We start from the raw sequence: 13,415 nt of genomic DNA, 5'->3' as shown, positions 1-13,415 counted from the left end.
CCCAAGTTTAGGGGGTTTACTTGCACTCTGAAACATAGATATGAAAATAGAAAAGTATATTGCCAGCATCCTAATGAAGTAACATAAATTTGTTCAATCCTTGTAGCATACATATGGCTATTTACCAAGAAAGCATTGTCACTCACCATTTGGTAATTCTACTGCTACACTTACCCGACTTTCTACAGGTATGCTGTGACACATATGCTGTATTTATTTTCTCCATTGTCATTTTTTTCTGTCATTGTAGACTCTGATGCCCTTCTCTCTGTCTTTCTCCCCCCCGCTCTCATTGTCACTGACTTTGATTCCTTTCAACTTCTTTCTTTTGATTTCATTTGTCTCTTTTAATTTCTAATATAAACAAACACAAAGCTTGCAAAGAAGTCTGAAATAACATTACGCAGCCGCAGCCTGTTATGGTCGATGCCAGAAAACTTATCTACGTCTAAAAATATCACTAATTTTAAAGTGCATTTTCACAAATTGGATTTCAAGTTGTGAAAAAAATAGCCAACTGAAATGAGGAGTTTGTACTATACTCCCAGTTTGGTTAGATATACTTGCCATGTCAAACTGATGCAAGCCAGGCCTATCTGTTTGCTCTACTCGGCCAAATATTTTTGTGGCAACTCAGTGATACAACATCTCGCCATTAGATTGCTGTCTGCTAACCAATGAAATGCCATTTCCGGCAGGAGGTAAACAATCATTCCAATGGCCAGCAAAGTTACGCCCCATGTAAAGCACGGCAAGAACCGTGGAGATGGACAGGCGGGCATTTGAGTTTGACAAGTAAGTATATCTAACCAAACTGGGAGTATAGTACAAACTCCTCACTTTGGTGCCATATACTGTACCATGTCAAACTGATGCAGAATTCAAAGCAAATGGAGGTGAGCATTGCCTTCTTGTTCACATGGGGAGCCCTTGTAACAGTGACAGCTGAGTTAGCAGCGACAAAGGAAACCCCTAAGAACCATATGTCGTGAGCATACAGAATTCCCTGAGGTGGATATAGATGAAGGGAATCTCTGAACGGCAGAAGGCCACCTGCAAAATCCTGGCAAAGAGGCACACAGTGCTGAAAGGTGGCTAGAGTGGCAACAGCGTGAGCCTCTGAGCTCTAAGAATCCAGCATCAAAGGAACTGAAAGTGCCTAAGGTTCCGATGTGTAGGCTTCCCAACCATGTAGGGCAGGACCAGGAAGTAGGGAAAGGCATAAGCTGTCAGCTTGCTCCAGTCCAGAGAAAAAACATTTGCTGCCCAAGCTTCAGTATCATGTGCACCCCTTTCTTATGAGAAGATCAGGTATCATTCCTTTTCTGCCAACATAGAGGGAATTTTTGACTCACTTGTGTAAACAAAGTGAGTCTGTGTTTTAACCCGGTGTTCGGTTGTCTGTGTGTGTGTGTGTGTGTGTGTGTGTATGTGTGTCCATGGTAAACTTTAACATTGACATTTTCTCTGCAAATACTTTGTCAGTTGACACCAAACTAGGCATAAAAATAGGAAAAATTCAGTTCTTTCCAGTCATCTTGTTTAAAACAATATTGCACCTCTGGGATGGGCACAAAAACAAAAAAAATGAAGCCTAATTATATGCAAACTGCATTTACTGTTATATTTATATTTTTTGTATTCTCTAAACTTGACACTTTGATCTGATATTCTGACACAACAACAAGAGCAGTCAATATTATCATTTTTTGTTCAAACAGGAACTTCTTTTGCTAAGCATGGAAGTTTTATTTATTTTGCAAACGTTTTGGTGCCGATAGTAAAAATGGGAAATTACTCTGTAATTAATGCTAGGGGACTTAATTTGCTTTAAACTGATCTATCATCTTTAACATTACATTTTGAACTTATACTCAATACATAAAAAGCTTGTGTGTTTTACTCTCAGTGTACAGGGCTTTCACTATGTTCATTCGCCCAAGTGGTCCTTTTTGGAAAATACTAAAATCAATATGACGAGTGGACTTTACAGATCTGTTGGCTGAGCCCTGAAGGTCATGGGCAAAAATCAATTGCGCACACATATTTATACACATTCAAAGCGCGTGCTCATATTCTTCGCGAACGCAAGCAATGCCATTTTGTTTCAAGTTGTTGACCTGCCCGTTCGATCCTATATTCAATGGACAATACACGATAACATGTGATGGAAAGTTGGAGAAGGAGACCGTTAAATATTTATTCAGAGACAGATTTGTGAACGCCTCATCACTTACTGGATTATGCCCCAAACTGCCATAAAAATATCCACAGAATCAGTTGGAATTCACAGTTAAAAATTGTAAACCATGCGAGTTAATACCCTTGAACTGATCACGAAACGAAAAAAATTTCCAGTCTAGACTTTTCTCAAAATGAAGTCCTTTTCACTTCTGACGACGTTTAGAAGTACTTGTACTTGGCTCTACATGTTATTAGTTTAACAAAATACTAAATTTTCATATCAACTTTAAAACTATAAAACTAGAATGAACATAAAAGAGAAATTGAATCGACCGTGTGGTACTACATTCCCAGCAGGTGTAACTAAACTTGTACATCTATGATTCTATCTAGATCTAGTGAAAACGGCTAAATGTTGCAGTGTGATTGCGGCGATAGCCATTAAAAAGAATTTTTTATTGCCCTTAAAGATTTTCTGAATGCCCAAGATACACCAGAATAATATGATTTAAACAGCGTTCTCACTGTGAATACTGCAAATGATTTATCGCCCTTTAAAAAAGTATGTTCAAATATTAAATTTTAGAACGTCAGTTAGGGAGCCATGATAGTGTAATGGATAAGGCAGTTTCTTCTCACCCGAACACGCGGGGTTCGAATCTGGTTAGGACTTTTTTTTTTCTTTTTTTTTTTAACGCAAAGATTTATAATAACAAATACAGAACACATTTTAACGATTAGATTTTTTTTGATTTTTTTTTTTAAGTGTATCACAAGTGAGTCTTGAAGGCCTTGCTTCTCTTGTTACTGTTGATTTTAATTCATTTTTAAAGCTCAAATACCACTTACCACACACACACACACACAAATTCCTGGTCCTACTTGTGATAGTTACTGAAATATTCATTTTCACAGCATGCTACCCTAATAAACACTCTTTTTCCCACTGATCAAAATTGAAGATTTTTCAATGTTTGAGACTATGGTACTTAAAATTCAGTTAACTATCCTGCCTGAAAAAAATTCAGTCCACTTTCTGTGATATATTCTTCAAGAGATTTTATCAGGAAATGTAACTTTCCATTTTTTTCAGTGCTGTAGACCTTCAAAGTTGCTATTCTGTGAAGATTTATGTGTCCTAATTTACTATTTCTCCTTTATTTGACATGTACATTTTCCAATTTCTTTATTTCTGAAGTGTTAGTGTTTTCTTTTGCAACAAGCCACTATCATATGGTTTTGAAAAGTACATGAGTTTCCATTACAGTGCTCTCATGGACAGTACAGATGACAGTGGAATTTTGAAAATATGAAGTATTAACTTCCTGTACGCATAGTCACATCTTTAAAATGAAATATCTTCAGAACCGATCAAGATATTCACTTACTTTTTTGACTCACTTGTGTAAACAAAGTGAGTCTATGTTATAACCTGGTGTTTGGCTGTCTGTGTGTGTTTGTGTGTGTGTCTGTGTCTTTGTGTCTCCATTCTCTTCTCTGCCATGCTGATTGACGCCTTCCAAGACTGTGACTGGGGCATCTACATTCACTTTCGTACAGATGGCAAACTTTTCAACTTGTGGCGACTCCATGCCAGGTCCAGGGTGTTTGAGGCACTGTTGAGAGAATTCCTCTTCGCTGATGACTGCGCGCTTGCTGCACACAGGGTGTTTGAGGCACTGTTGAGAGAATTCCTCTTCGCTGATGACTGCGCGCTTGCTGCACACACCCATGAGGATATGCAGTTCATTATGAACAGGTTCTCAACCTCCTGCAGGCGCTTTGGACTCACCATCAGCCTCAGCAAGATTGAGTCCATGTACCAACCAGCTAGCTCACAGAATGCCAGTGCCTCCCCCCCACCTGCAATCAAGATAGATGACACAGAGATCAAGTCAGTCAACAAGTTTTGCTACCTGGGCAATACCCTATGCAGCAACGGAACCCTTGAAGCAGAAGTGACACTGCGCATCACCAAGGCCAGCTCTGCCTTTGGCAGACTCAACAACAGGCTGTGGAACAACAAAGGCATCAGGCTCAGCACTAAGATGAAAACCTACAGAGCTGTTGTGCTGACCACCTTGTTGTACTGCTGTGAAACATGGACGACATATTGCCATCACATTCAACAACTTGAGCAGTTTCACCAGAGAAGCCTACAAAAGATCCTTGGCATAAAGTGGCAAGACAGGGTCTCCAACCTCCAGGTCCTAGAGAGGACCGGCCTGCCCAGCATGGAAAGCCTGTTGATCCAGTGCCAGCTACGCTGGACGGGACACGTTGTACGCATGACAGACAACAGGATCCCGAAGATGCTTTTATGTGGCCAATTGAAGGAAGGCCACTGTAAACTTGGAAGACCCTGCAAGCGTTCAAGGACACCCTGAAGACAAACCTCAAAGCCTGTGACACAGACATTGCTTTCTGGGAAACTGATACCCTTGACCGCTCTCGCTGGAGGATGCTGTGTTCTAGTGGCATAAAGATGTTTGAAAACAAGAGAACGCTGGCCATTAAGGAGAAGCGTGAGCGAAGGAAGCAGGGCTCAACTTCTGGAGACGTTTTCCCTTGCAACAACTGTGGGAAGTGCTGCGCATCCAGAAACGGCCTCTTCTCCCATATGAGGACACACACCTGCCTACCTACTCATCCGTCGGATCGACGGGAGACTCTATCAAACTTTAACATTGCCATTTTCTCTGCAAATACTTTGTCAACTACTACCAAATTTGGCTTAAACATAGTAGAAAAATTTTTTTTACAGTCATACCAATAATAGGTTGAACGTCTCCTAAATTTAGCTGTATTTCCGAATTATTAATGGTTTATTTCGTTGATGCTCAATCCGGATTCCAAAAGTGCTGTAACCCCTTTGCAGCTACCTGAATGCAGGCAATGTGTGTTTTGAAGACGCCATGACCTTATTTTTCTTGTTTGCAATTAAAAGCAAAGAAATACAAATTCTGGACAAAACACATATAGTGTCACTAACTCCGTTACTTACGTGTTTACTGCATATGAATATTCTAAAGTGGATACTGAAGTAACTAGAATGAACATAAAAGAAAATTTGAATCAACCTTTTCATGGAGTTCAGGTCAACCTTGTCTACACTGGTCTGTGCAGATCTTGACAAAACATGTTGCAAAGCCTGATGCGATGGCAACATCTCCTTTACCGCCAAATTAAAAGAATTTCTTCAATAATTATTGACTCGTTTACTGCATATGAATGTTTTTAAGTGGACACTGAAGTAACTAGAATGAACAGAAAAGAGAAATGGATGGTGTCACAGTTTCTCAGTGAGTGTTAAGAGCTTGTCGAGCATGAATTTCTGCAGATCTGTTAAAAAAGGACACATATTGCGGGTATTTGATGCGACAGGAACATGTTCTTTACCTAGACTTCTTAAATGCCTGAGATAACAAAATAGTGGAAGCTTTATATAATTATAATAGTGAATAGGGATCACATTTCAACCAACTAATTTTCACAAGTTTCATTATTATTATTATCTTTTTCCCCCTTTAAGTGTATATCACAAGTGAGTCTTGAAGGCCTTGCCTTTCTTGTTTTATTTTTCTTAAACTGTCATTTTGTTTGCTGAAAATCACATTTCAGTCATTGTATTAATTGAATAATTTAATTTTTACTGCCATCACATGATAACATTTTAATGTTTGAGCACTTTCTGTGAATTAAAAATGCATTTAAAAAACAATCAAATAAAATCAGCAACAGATGACAAACATCAAGCCACCACCTTATATATTCTGTGAGCTCTTTGCGCTCACAGACCAATTAACACATGAATACACACAAAAAGTAACAAAACAAGCACACAAACATGCACAGACATGTATGCACCACCGTATACGTATACACAGGCAGATGAACTGGTAATTGGAGTCCAACCAAAAAGCTGTGTTTTGACTAATTCTGTCTTGATGTCAGTACAAGCTTAAAGTGGGCATCCGGCATGGTATAGTGTGCGAGGCAAAGAATTTCAGTATACAGGCACTGTAATGGAAAATATCTCTCTCTAAACATCTTCCGCCAAAATATTCTGGGGAGATAACCACCCAGTCTTCAAATAATTACTCCATGCAGCTCCAGGAGAAAAAGGTTCTATGGCAAAGTGGTTGCAATAACAGATTCATCAATAAGAGGTCATGGGTTCCAAACCCATCAGACATGCCACATGAGGCATAAATGATTATCATTACAGGCTGATGTAGCAGAAAATAGGACTACACAGCTGTGTGTATTTCATTTAATAGATGCATATTTGAAAGTACTGCTCAAATTTCCAAATGAACACTGCAGGTGTCTGTATTTCTCAGTTCTGGTTTCCCACATTATGACAGGAGGTTCGTCATATAATTTCAAACCTATAGATTTCCTTTGCAGTTTTGTCATAACACACATCTTCATCTATCACCTATCATTATCTAGTTTCATCCACCATAATAAAATAAAGACACACTGTCGCAAATTCTCTGGCACTTTGTGCCCTGTTACTGTTGTGACCTCAGTTTTGTTTTCTCCCCCACTTCTACACACATAGTGAGTTCTTGTCAAAAAACTTAAGTGTGGCAGTTTCACAAAGAACATCTTAAGGTTTTATCCTCAGCTTCAAATTCAATGTCATGATTTAAAACATCCAGTTATGAGCTGTCCAAAGATTCTTCTTTTCTTTTTTTTTTTCCACTTCAAATCAGAAAAAGAGAAATATTCCAGATCATTAAAGTTCAAAATTTCCTGCAAGTCCTGATTTTTTTTTTCCAGAGGGGATTAATAATCATCTTCCATCAAATTTGTCTCTATCCTGTGAATCTACCACATACTTTTATAATTAAAGAGGTCAGACACCACAGAAATCAGAAACATTCAGTCCAAACTGCATTTTGCAGGCATTAATGAATAACAAAATATATTTTACAAAAGTAACAATGCTATCTCTCATGGATATCTGTGTCCAGTGAATGGAACACTGTTCAACACTAAACTAACTGCAGTCATTTCTGACTGATTTAATTATTTATACTTCAGATGATATCTTTACCTTTGCTGTATGTCATGGGTATCAAATGACCCAGTCATGATTTTCACTTGGTAAATGAGTCAGTTTTTAAGCTACCTTTACAACATTTTATGATTTTGTAAATAAAGCATGGTCACAACCTTGACTGCTGTACATCATTGGTCTGGTCAAACCCATGCATTCTGGAGACGCAGAATCTGAACCTATCTAAGTGGCCTGTCTCCCATGAAGTGCTGGCTGGCTTCATTTTTGTAAACATGCGAGTGCTGTGCATGTGCATGTGGCCATACATCTTGAGCGTGGAATCGCCTCCGCTGCAATTTCTACGGTCACTCCACCCGTGTGTGTGCATGTGTGTACGCACGCGTTTTCTCAGCTTTGACTGAACAAACTATTCAATCTCTAAAGAAGGCAATTACTGCATACATGAGTAAAGCTGTGTTGTCAGAAAACATACATGCATGCGGCATGTGTCTTATTCTACCCCATTACATTCTGAATGGCCTTTACATGCATGTATTACTATCAGTGTGTTGAGTGTAAATACTATAAAATACACTACATCTTTATTAATCCGACTGGAAATTACATGTGCATTCAAAGGCTCATCACTCACACCAATCAGTCTCTTAGCCCTAAGTCAAGTCTAACATATATATGAACATAGCAAAATCTTAACTTAAAAGTGAAAATATGAAAATTAAAGTATGAAAGTGATAAAAACTTAACAGCTTGCTATATGACACAGCAAGAGAAATTATAACATGTATTTTTTTAAGAAAACTAAGAAGCCCTGTTTCAGGTAAAAGAAATTTGACATATATCTCAAAGAAAAACTAAGAAGCACTATTTCCGAATAAGAGACACTATGATAAGATTATCATTTTGTTATTAATAATTCTGCAGTAGCATTTTGTGTAATAAAAATATCACACTCTCAGATACCATTTAAGAGATATGTTTTAATTTTATCACATACATTGATTTTCAGAATAAGAAACCCTATTCCAAGTTATCAGAAATTCTTTAAGAAATACAGGTACAGAGGTTATGCATTAAACAGAATATTTCAACAAATATGTGAACAAACACTTTTATAAACTAAAGAGACAACTATCTGCAAATACATATAAAAATTACCACTGTTATTAACATATAAACACATGCTTCCACTCATTTAAAAAAAAAAAAAAAAAAAAAAAAACCTGACACATTCACAATCAACTCCCATTCTCCCCAAACAACTTTGACCCAATTAAAAATGAGCCAGTGAATGCAGCGTATCGCCATAACTGCAGCGCCACAATGGAGGCTCTGTCATTTACTCCTAATCACACGCTCTCTCTCTAAATTACGACTACAATCTCACATTTCTGAGGAGCATCACAAGGACACCATGACGCTCATTCTTATTCTCTCATATACACATAAAATCATATACATATATATATATATACACAAACACACATAGATGTGTGTGTGTGTGTGTGTGTGTGTGTGTGTGTGTGTGTGTGTGTGTGTGTGTGTGTGTTGCAGCACAAGAAAACTCAGCGAAGTCGGAATTTTTCATTTTTGACATTTATGTATTTTCTGAAAGTTTAAAATGAGAGATTGACAAACCAAACACAGAATTGATCTATCTATCATTGGTTTTGTGTGTGTGTAATTTTATCAAAGTTGGTGTGCCCGAAAAGAACAAATGGAGAACTTGGCTCATGAAAAATACATACATTTGCCTGCTTGTAACTTAAGAACAATAATTATTTTGAACATGTATGTGGTGTCAAAAGATTCAGAATTAAGTAAACTATTAATTTCTGTACGATAAATGCAGCGTGCTGGAAAATTCATATTTTTTCTCAATACTCAAACGAAGTCCAGAATGGCAAGTGGAGGAGTGACATCATGAGAGAGTCAATGACAACAATGAATGTTCAAACATTTTTAAAGGACAGACAAAGGCCATGTTTGTATTTGAACAAAGAAACATTTCATGTCCACAATGCTAATGAATCTTTTCTTCTTCTTCTTTGTTTGTGGGCTGCAACCCCTGTGTTTACTCGTATGTACATGAGTGGGCTTTTATGTGTACCACCATTTTTACCCCATCATGAAGGCAGCCACACTCCAATTTCAGGGGGGTGCATACTGGGTATATTCTTGTTTCCATACCCACCGAACGCTGACATGGATTACAGGAGCTTTAACGTGCGTATTTGATCTTCTGCTTGCATATACACATGAAGGGGGTATGTAAACATTTATGTTGACCTGGGACTAGGAGATCAGAAAAATCTCCACCCTTTACCCACGAGGCACTGTTACCAAGATTCCAACCCAGGACCCTCAGATTGAAAGTCCAACACTTTAACCACTCAGCTTTTGCGCCCGTCAAAACATCTTTTGAACTTCGGATTTAAATCCCAGATTAAAATAACTTTTACCAACTGCAGCCATCAAGTGTACTGCCACATCATCGGCTGACATAATTTCAGGAAAGCCTGAACACTGCAACTTAATTCAAAGCGCACTTGTGATAAGAATATCTAGATCAAAATGAAACATTTGACTCCAAGATCAAACTGTAATGTTTGGCAAAAAAATTTGTTGGATCGGCAAAACACAGAACAGGCCTTTCATCATCAGGACAGATGAAGTCAATGTGGTGATATTTTTGTTTCCCAAATTTGTAGTCAGATACACTGGAAGTGGAGTCACAACAGCCGTGGTCGGCAACAACACATATCAAGATTGTTGCCCTCTCAATCTCTCTCACTCTGTATTTCAAAAGCATACAGGAGACTGAGAAACCGCCTTGAATGACATTCAAAATACAATTGTTTTTCAGAGTTCACGCAGGGCACACACCACCCCCCCCCCCTGCCTTTACCCCTCCTCACACACATACACCCACACCCACTGATCTATTTTCAGATCAGCAGTAGCACACACATGTCTTTCTCTGAATTACTGTGAGTCACACATACCACAAAATGAAACACTGTCAATAACAATATATCACAGAAAGCCTGAACTTTCAACAGAATTATCAATATTATGAACTTTTAATCGGAAACATGGCTTATTTCGAAGAATCAATGTGAACATGGCTTTGACAGGTATGCACCTGAAAACATTAAAAATACTACAGTTCCTGTCAGTTTCATGCTAAAATACATACCACCAGCAAAGGTAAGACAAGACTTCAAAGGTGCGATACTTGTAAAAAATCTCGATTTTCATTATTTTGCCCCTAGTGTCATGTTTTTGTGCATAGCTAAGAATAGTTGGCTGTGACTTTAGCCAGGTTTCCGTGTGCAGTGTCACATACACACACACACACACACATATATATATGTGTGCCCGCATACACACAGGAATGCGTGCGCACACACAAAAACACACACACGAGGCCGCACACACGCCTGCATGCATGCATACACAAAGCAACACACACATGCACACTCATTTGCACACACACACACACACACACACACACACACACACACACACAAACATACATGCACACACACACATACACACACACACACACACAAACATACATGCACACACACACATACACACACACATACACACACACAGCACCTATCAGAGCGCATTTACACCGTATGACACCCATCAGTGGAAGGGTTGGAATCCCTAATTGCGAACAGCTTGTAACTGCAAACGGTTTGTGTACATCACTTCGAAGCAATCTCACTACAAACATTTAACAATTAACTCCTGCTTCGACCTCATTCTGATACCTTAATTAATAAAATACCTTAATGAATCTTCATTTCTAAGAATCAGTTAAACATCAGCTATTTCTGGTTGTTCAACACTCTTTCTTCTCTGCCAACCAAGTTCACATATGTATGATCATGATCCTAAAATCAAGGGAAGCAAGTATGACTCTGTCTTTTACACAGTTTAAAATAGCTGATGTGACAGGATATGTGAATGCATTGTGCATTACCAGTGCTGGAAGAATTCAAGAAAGCATGTTGGCAATAGATCAGAATGTCAGTTTTATCAGGAATTTCCAAAATGGTGACGTTTGCAATGAGACCATAGAATATTTTGACATGAGTGTATTTGCAAACAAAGTTATGGATTGTTCTCAAAATGGTGTGTTTGGGTGTGTTGTGGGGAGTGCGTGTTTAAATGTGTGTTTGTGTGTGTGTGTGTTTGTGTGTGTGTGTGCATGTCTGATCAAAACCAGCAATAAACAGTGTGATGTGATGTTCCAATAATGTATTATGTCTAATGAGTTCAAGACCTGCTTCTGTTTTAATTGTCCACATGTACCCAAAACCATTTTTCGCAATTAGACTTGCCCATTCACATTTACCCACAGGTACCTGCTATTTCAACCATTGGAAAAACATTGAAAAGAAGGAGTACACAAATTTTGTTGTTGTTGTTGTTGTTTTGGTGCAACCAATCTGAGAAAGCCTTCAAAAACAGAAGAGCTACAGTTGACGATCATACAACCTGTTAAGTGTACATTACTCAAATTGAACTGGTCACTTCGACTGGATCCTTTGGAATTAGGCCTACCTACCTTACACATCACAGCTGGTTTGAGTACCACAGCACTTGACATAGTGTTCAAAGACAGATCTGTATGTGAGTAACAAGTGCAGGCACACACACGCACAAATGGTCACCTGTATGGATAGGCTATCCACGAGACCATACATATTGAAACAAAGAAGCACGTTGAATCACTTGCATAAAAGCTTATTACAATATATTCATTTGTCATTTGTTAACTCCATACTATTTTGTATACACCACTTTGTCTACACATACACAACAAACACAAAATGGAACCAAGCTTAAAAATTCATCACACATTTCCTAGGTCTGTACACACACCCACGGGAAAAATAAGCATGGGTCTCCAGGAGCCAGCTGCATTGCTTGGTTCTAACTTTTTGACAGTTACACATGACTAAATGCTTACGTTGACCTAACTACGCCATTGGTCAGTTCCATATTACACACAGTTAGTAGCGGGTTACAACCATACTAGGTTCTTCTGTCCGAGCAATGCATCTGGCTCCAGGAGACCCACAATGTACAGCAAAGCTTAATCCTACAGATAAAAGCATGGGTCCCTGGAGACCCATGATGTACATCAAGGCTTAATCCTGCAAAAAAAAAAGCATGGGTCCCTGGAGACCCACGACATACGTGAAGGCTCAATCCTTCAGAAAAAAGCATGGGTCCCTGAAGACCCACGACATCCAGCAAGACTTTATTTCTTCAGAAAAAAGCATGGGTCCCTGAAGATCCTAGACGTACAGCAAGAATTTATTCCTTCACAAAAAGCATGGGTCACAAGGAACCACAACGTACAGCATGTAAAGTTTTAGGCAACATACGGTGAAGGTTTATGAGACTGAAATAAGAAATAAACACCAAAAAATCCCAACAAACAAAAAAACCAACTTAATGATAATCAGTGATCATAAAAAAGACATCAGAAATAAGACTTCTTAACAACCAATCAATTACTTACAGTGTGACCCCTGATGACCATACGTCAACTTTGAACCCAGGAAAGGTTTCAAGGCCATTGGCAATCTCAGGAGGCTGGAATGCTGGTGATCCTTGGCTTGTGCGACACATGTCATCCACAGCAAACATGTCGAGGGCCTGCCACAGCAACCAACAATGATTAAGATATGTTACCTACTTAAGACTATTCAATATCAATTTCAGTAAAACAACAGCAGCAACTGCAGTCAACAACCACAACACCTTTACATTAATCACAATACTGAAAACAGCATCTGCCTAAAAACAACACAACAGGCTTACAATAATAATTAAATGCCTAAAAGCAAAGCTAACCTGAATCAAGAATTATTCTGCTACTTCATTCTTCACAATAAATTGCAAAGTCATTGTATACTAAATGTTTCTTTTTTTTTTTTTTTTTTTTTTTTGGCTTGCTGCTCCCATGCCATCCCCAAGCCCCCACATTTGTTCAAGTAACCAATTTTCAGGTCAGGTCAGATAGATATATCTGCTACTGGTAACCTGAATCCCAGTACTACCTGTCACAGGGTCGAAATGCTGGCGACTAAACCAGCACCCCCACCAGTCCTCTCAGGAGGATGGTGAGGAGGGTGGCCAGACACCCTGGTGGAATTAAATGACCCATCAAAGGGTG

At 38.7% G+C, this 13,415-nt stretch overlaps 1 protein-coding gene across 1 annotated transcript in view; it reads right to left on the bottom strand.

Moving 5' to 3' along the window:
- Nucleotides 1-13,415, bottom strand: part of LOC143279981 (serine/threonine-protein kinase STK11-like) — a 124,643-nt gene that overhangs the window by 91,683 nt on the left and 19,545 nt on the right. Inside the window, exon 4 of the mRNA XM_076584379.1 lies at nucleotides 12,759-12,895. Coding sequence (XP_076440494.1) covers nucleotides 12,759-12,895 — 137 coding nt within the window. The remainder of the gene's footprint in view (nucleotides 1-12,758; nucleotides 12,896-13,415) is intronic.

Source organism: Babylonia areolata, chromosome 3 (genome assembly GCF_041734735.1).
Source record: "Babylonia areolata isolate BAREFJ2019XMU chromosome 3, ASM4173473v1, whole genome shotgun sequence".
Classification (NCBI taxonomy): domain Eukaryota; kingdom Metazoa; phylum Mollusca; class Gastropoda; order Neogastropoda; family Buccinidae; genus Babylonia; species Babylonia areolata.
The sequence above is the reverse complement of the archived record's forward strand: the minus strand, read 5'-3'. Positions and strand labels throughout refer to the sequence as shown.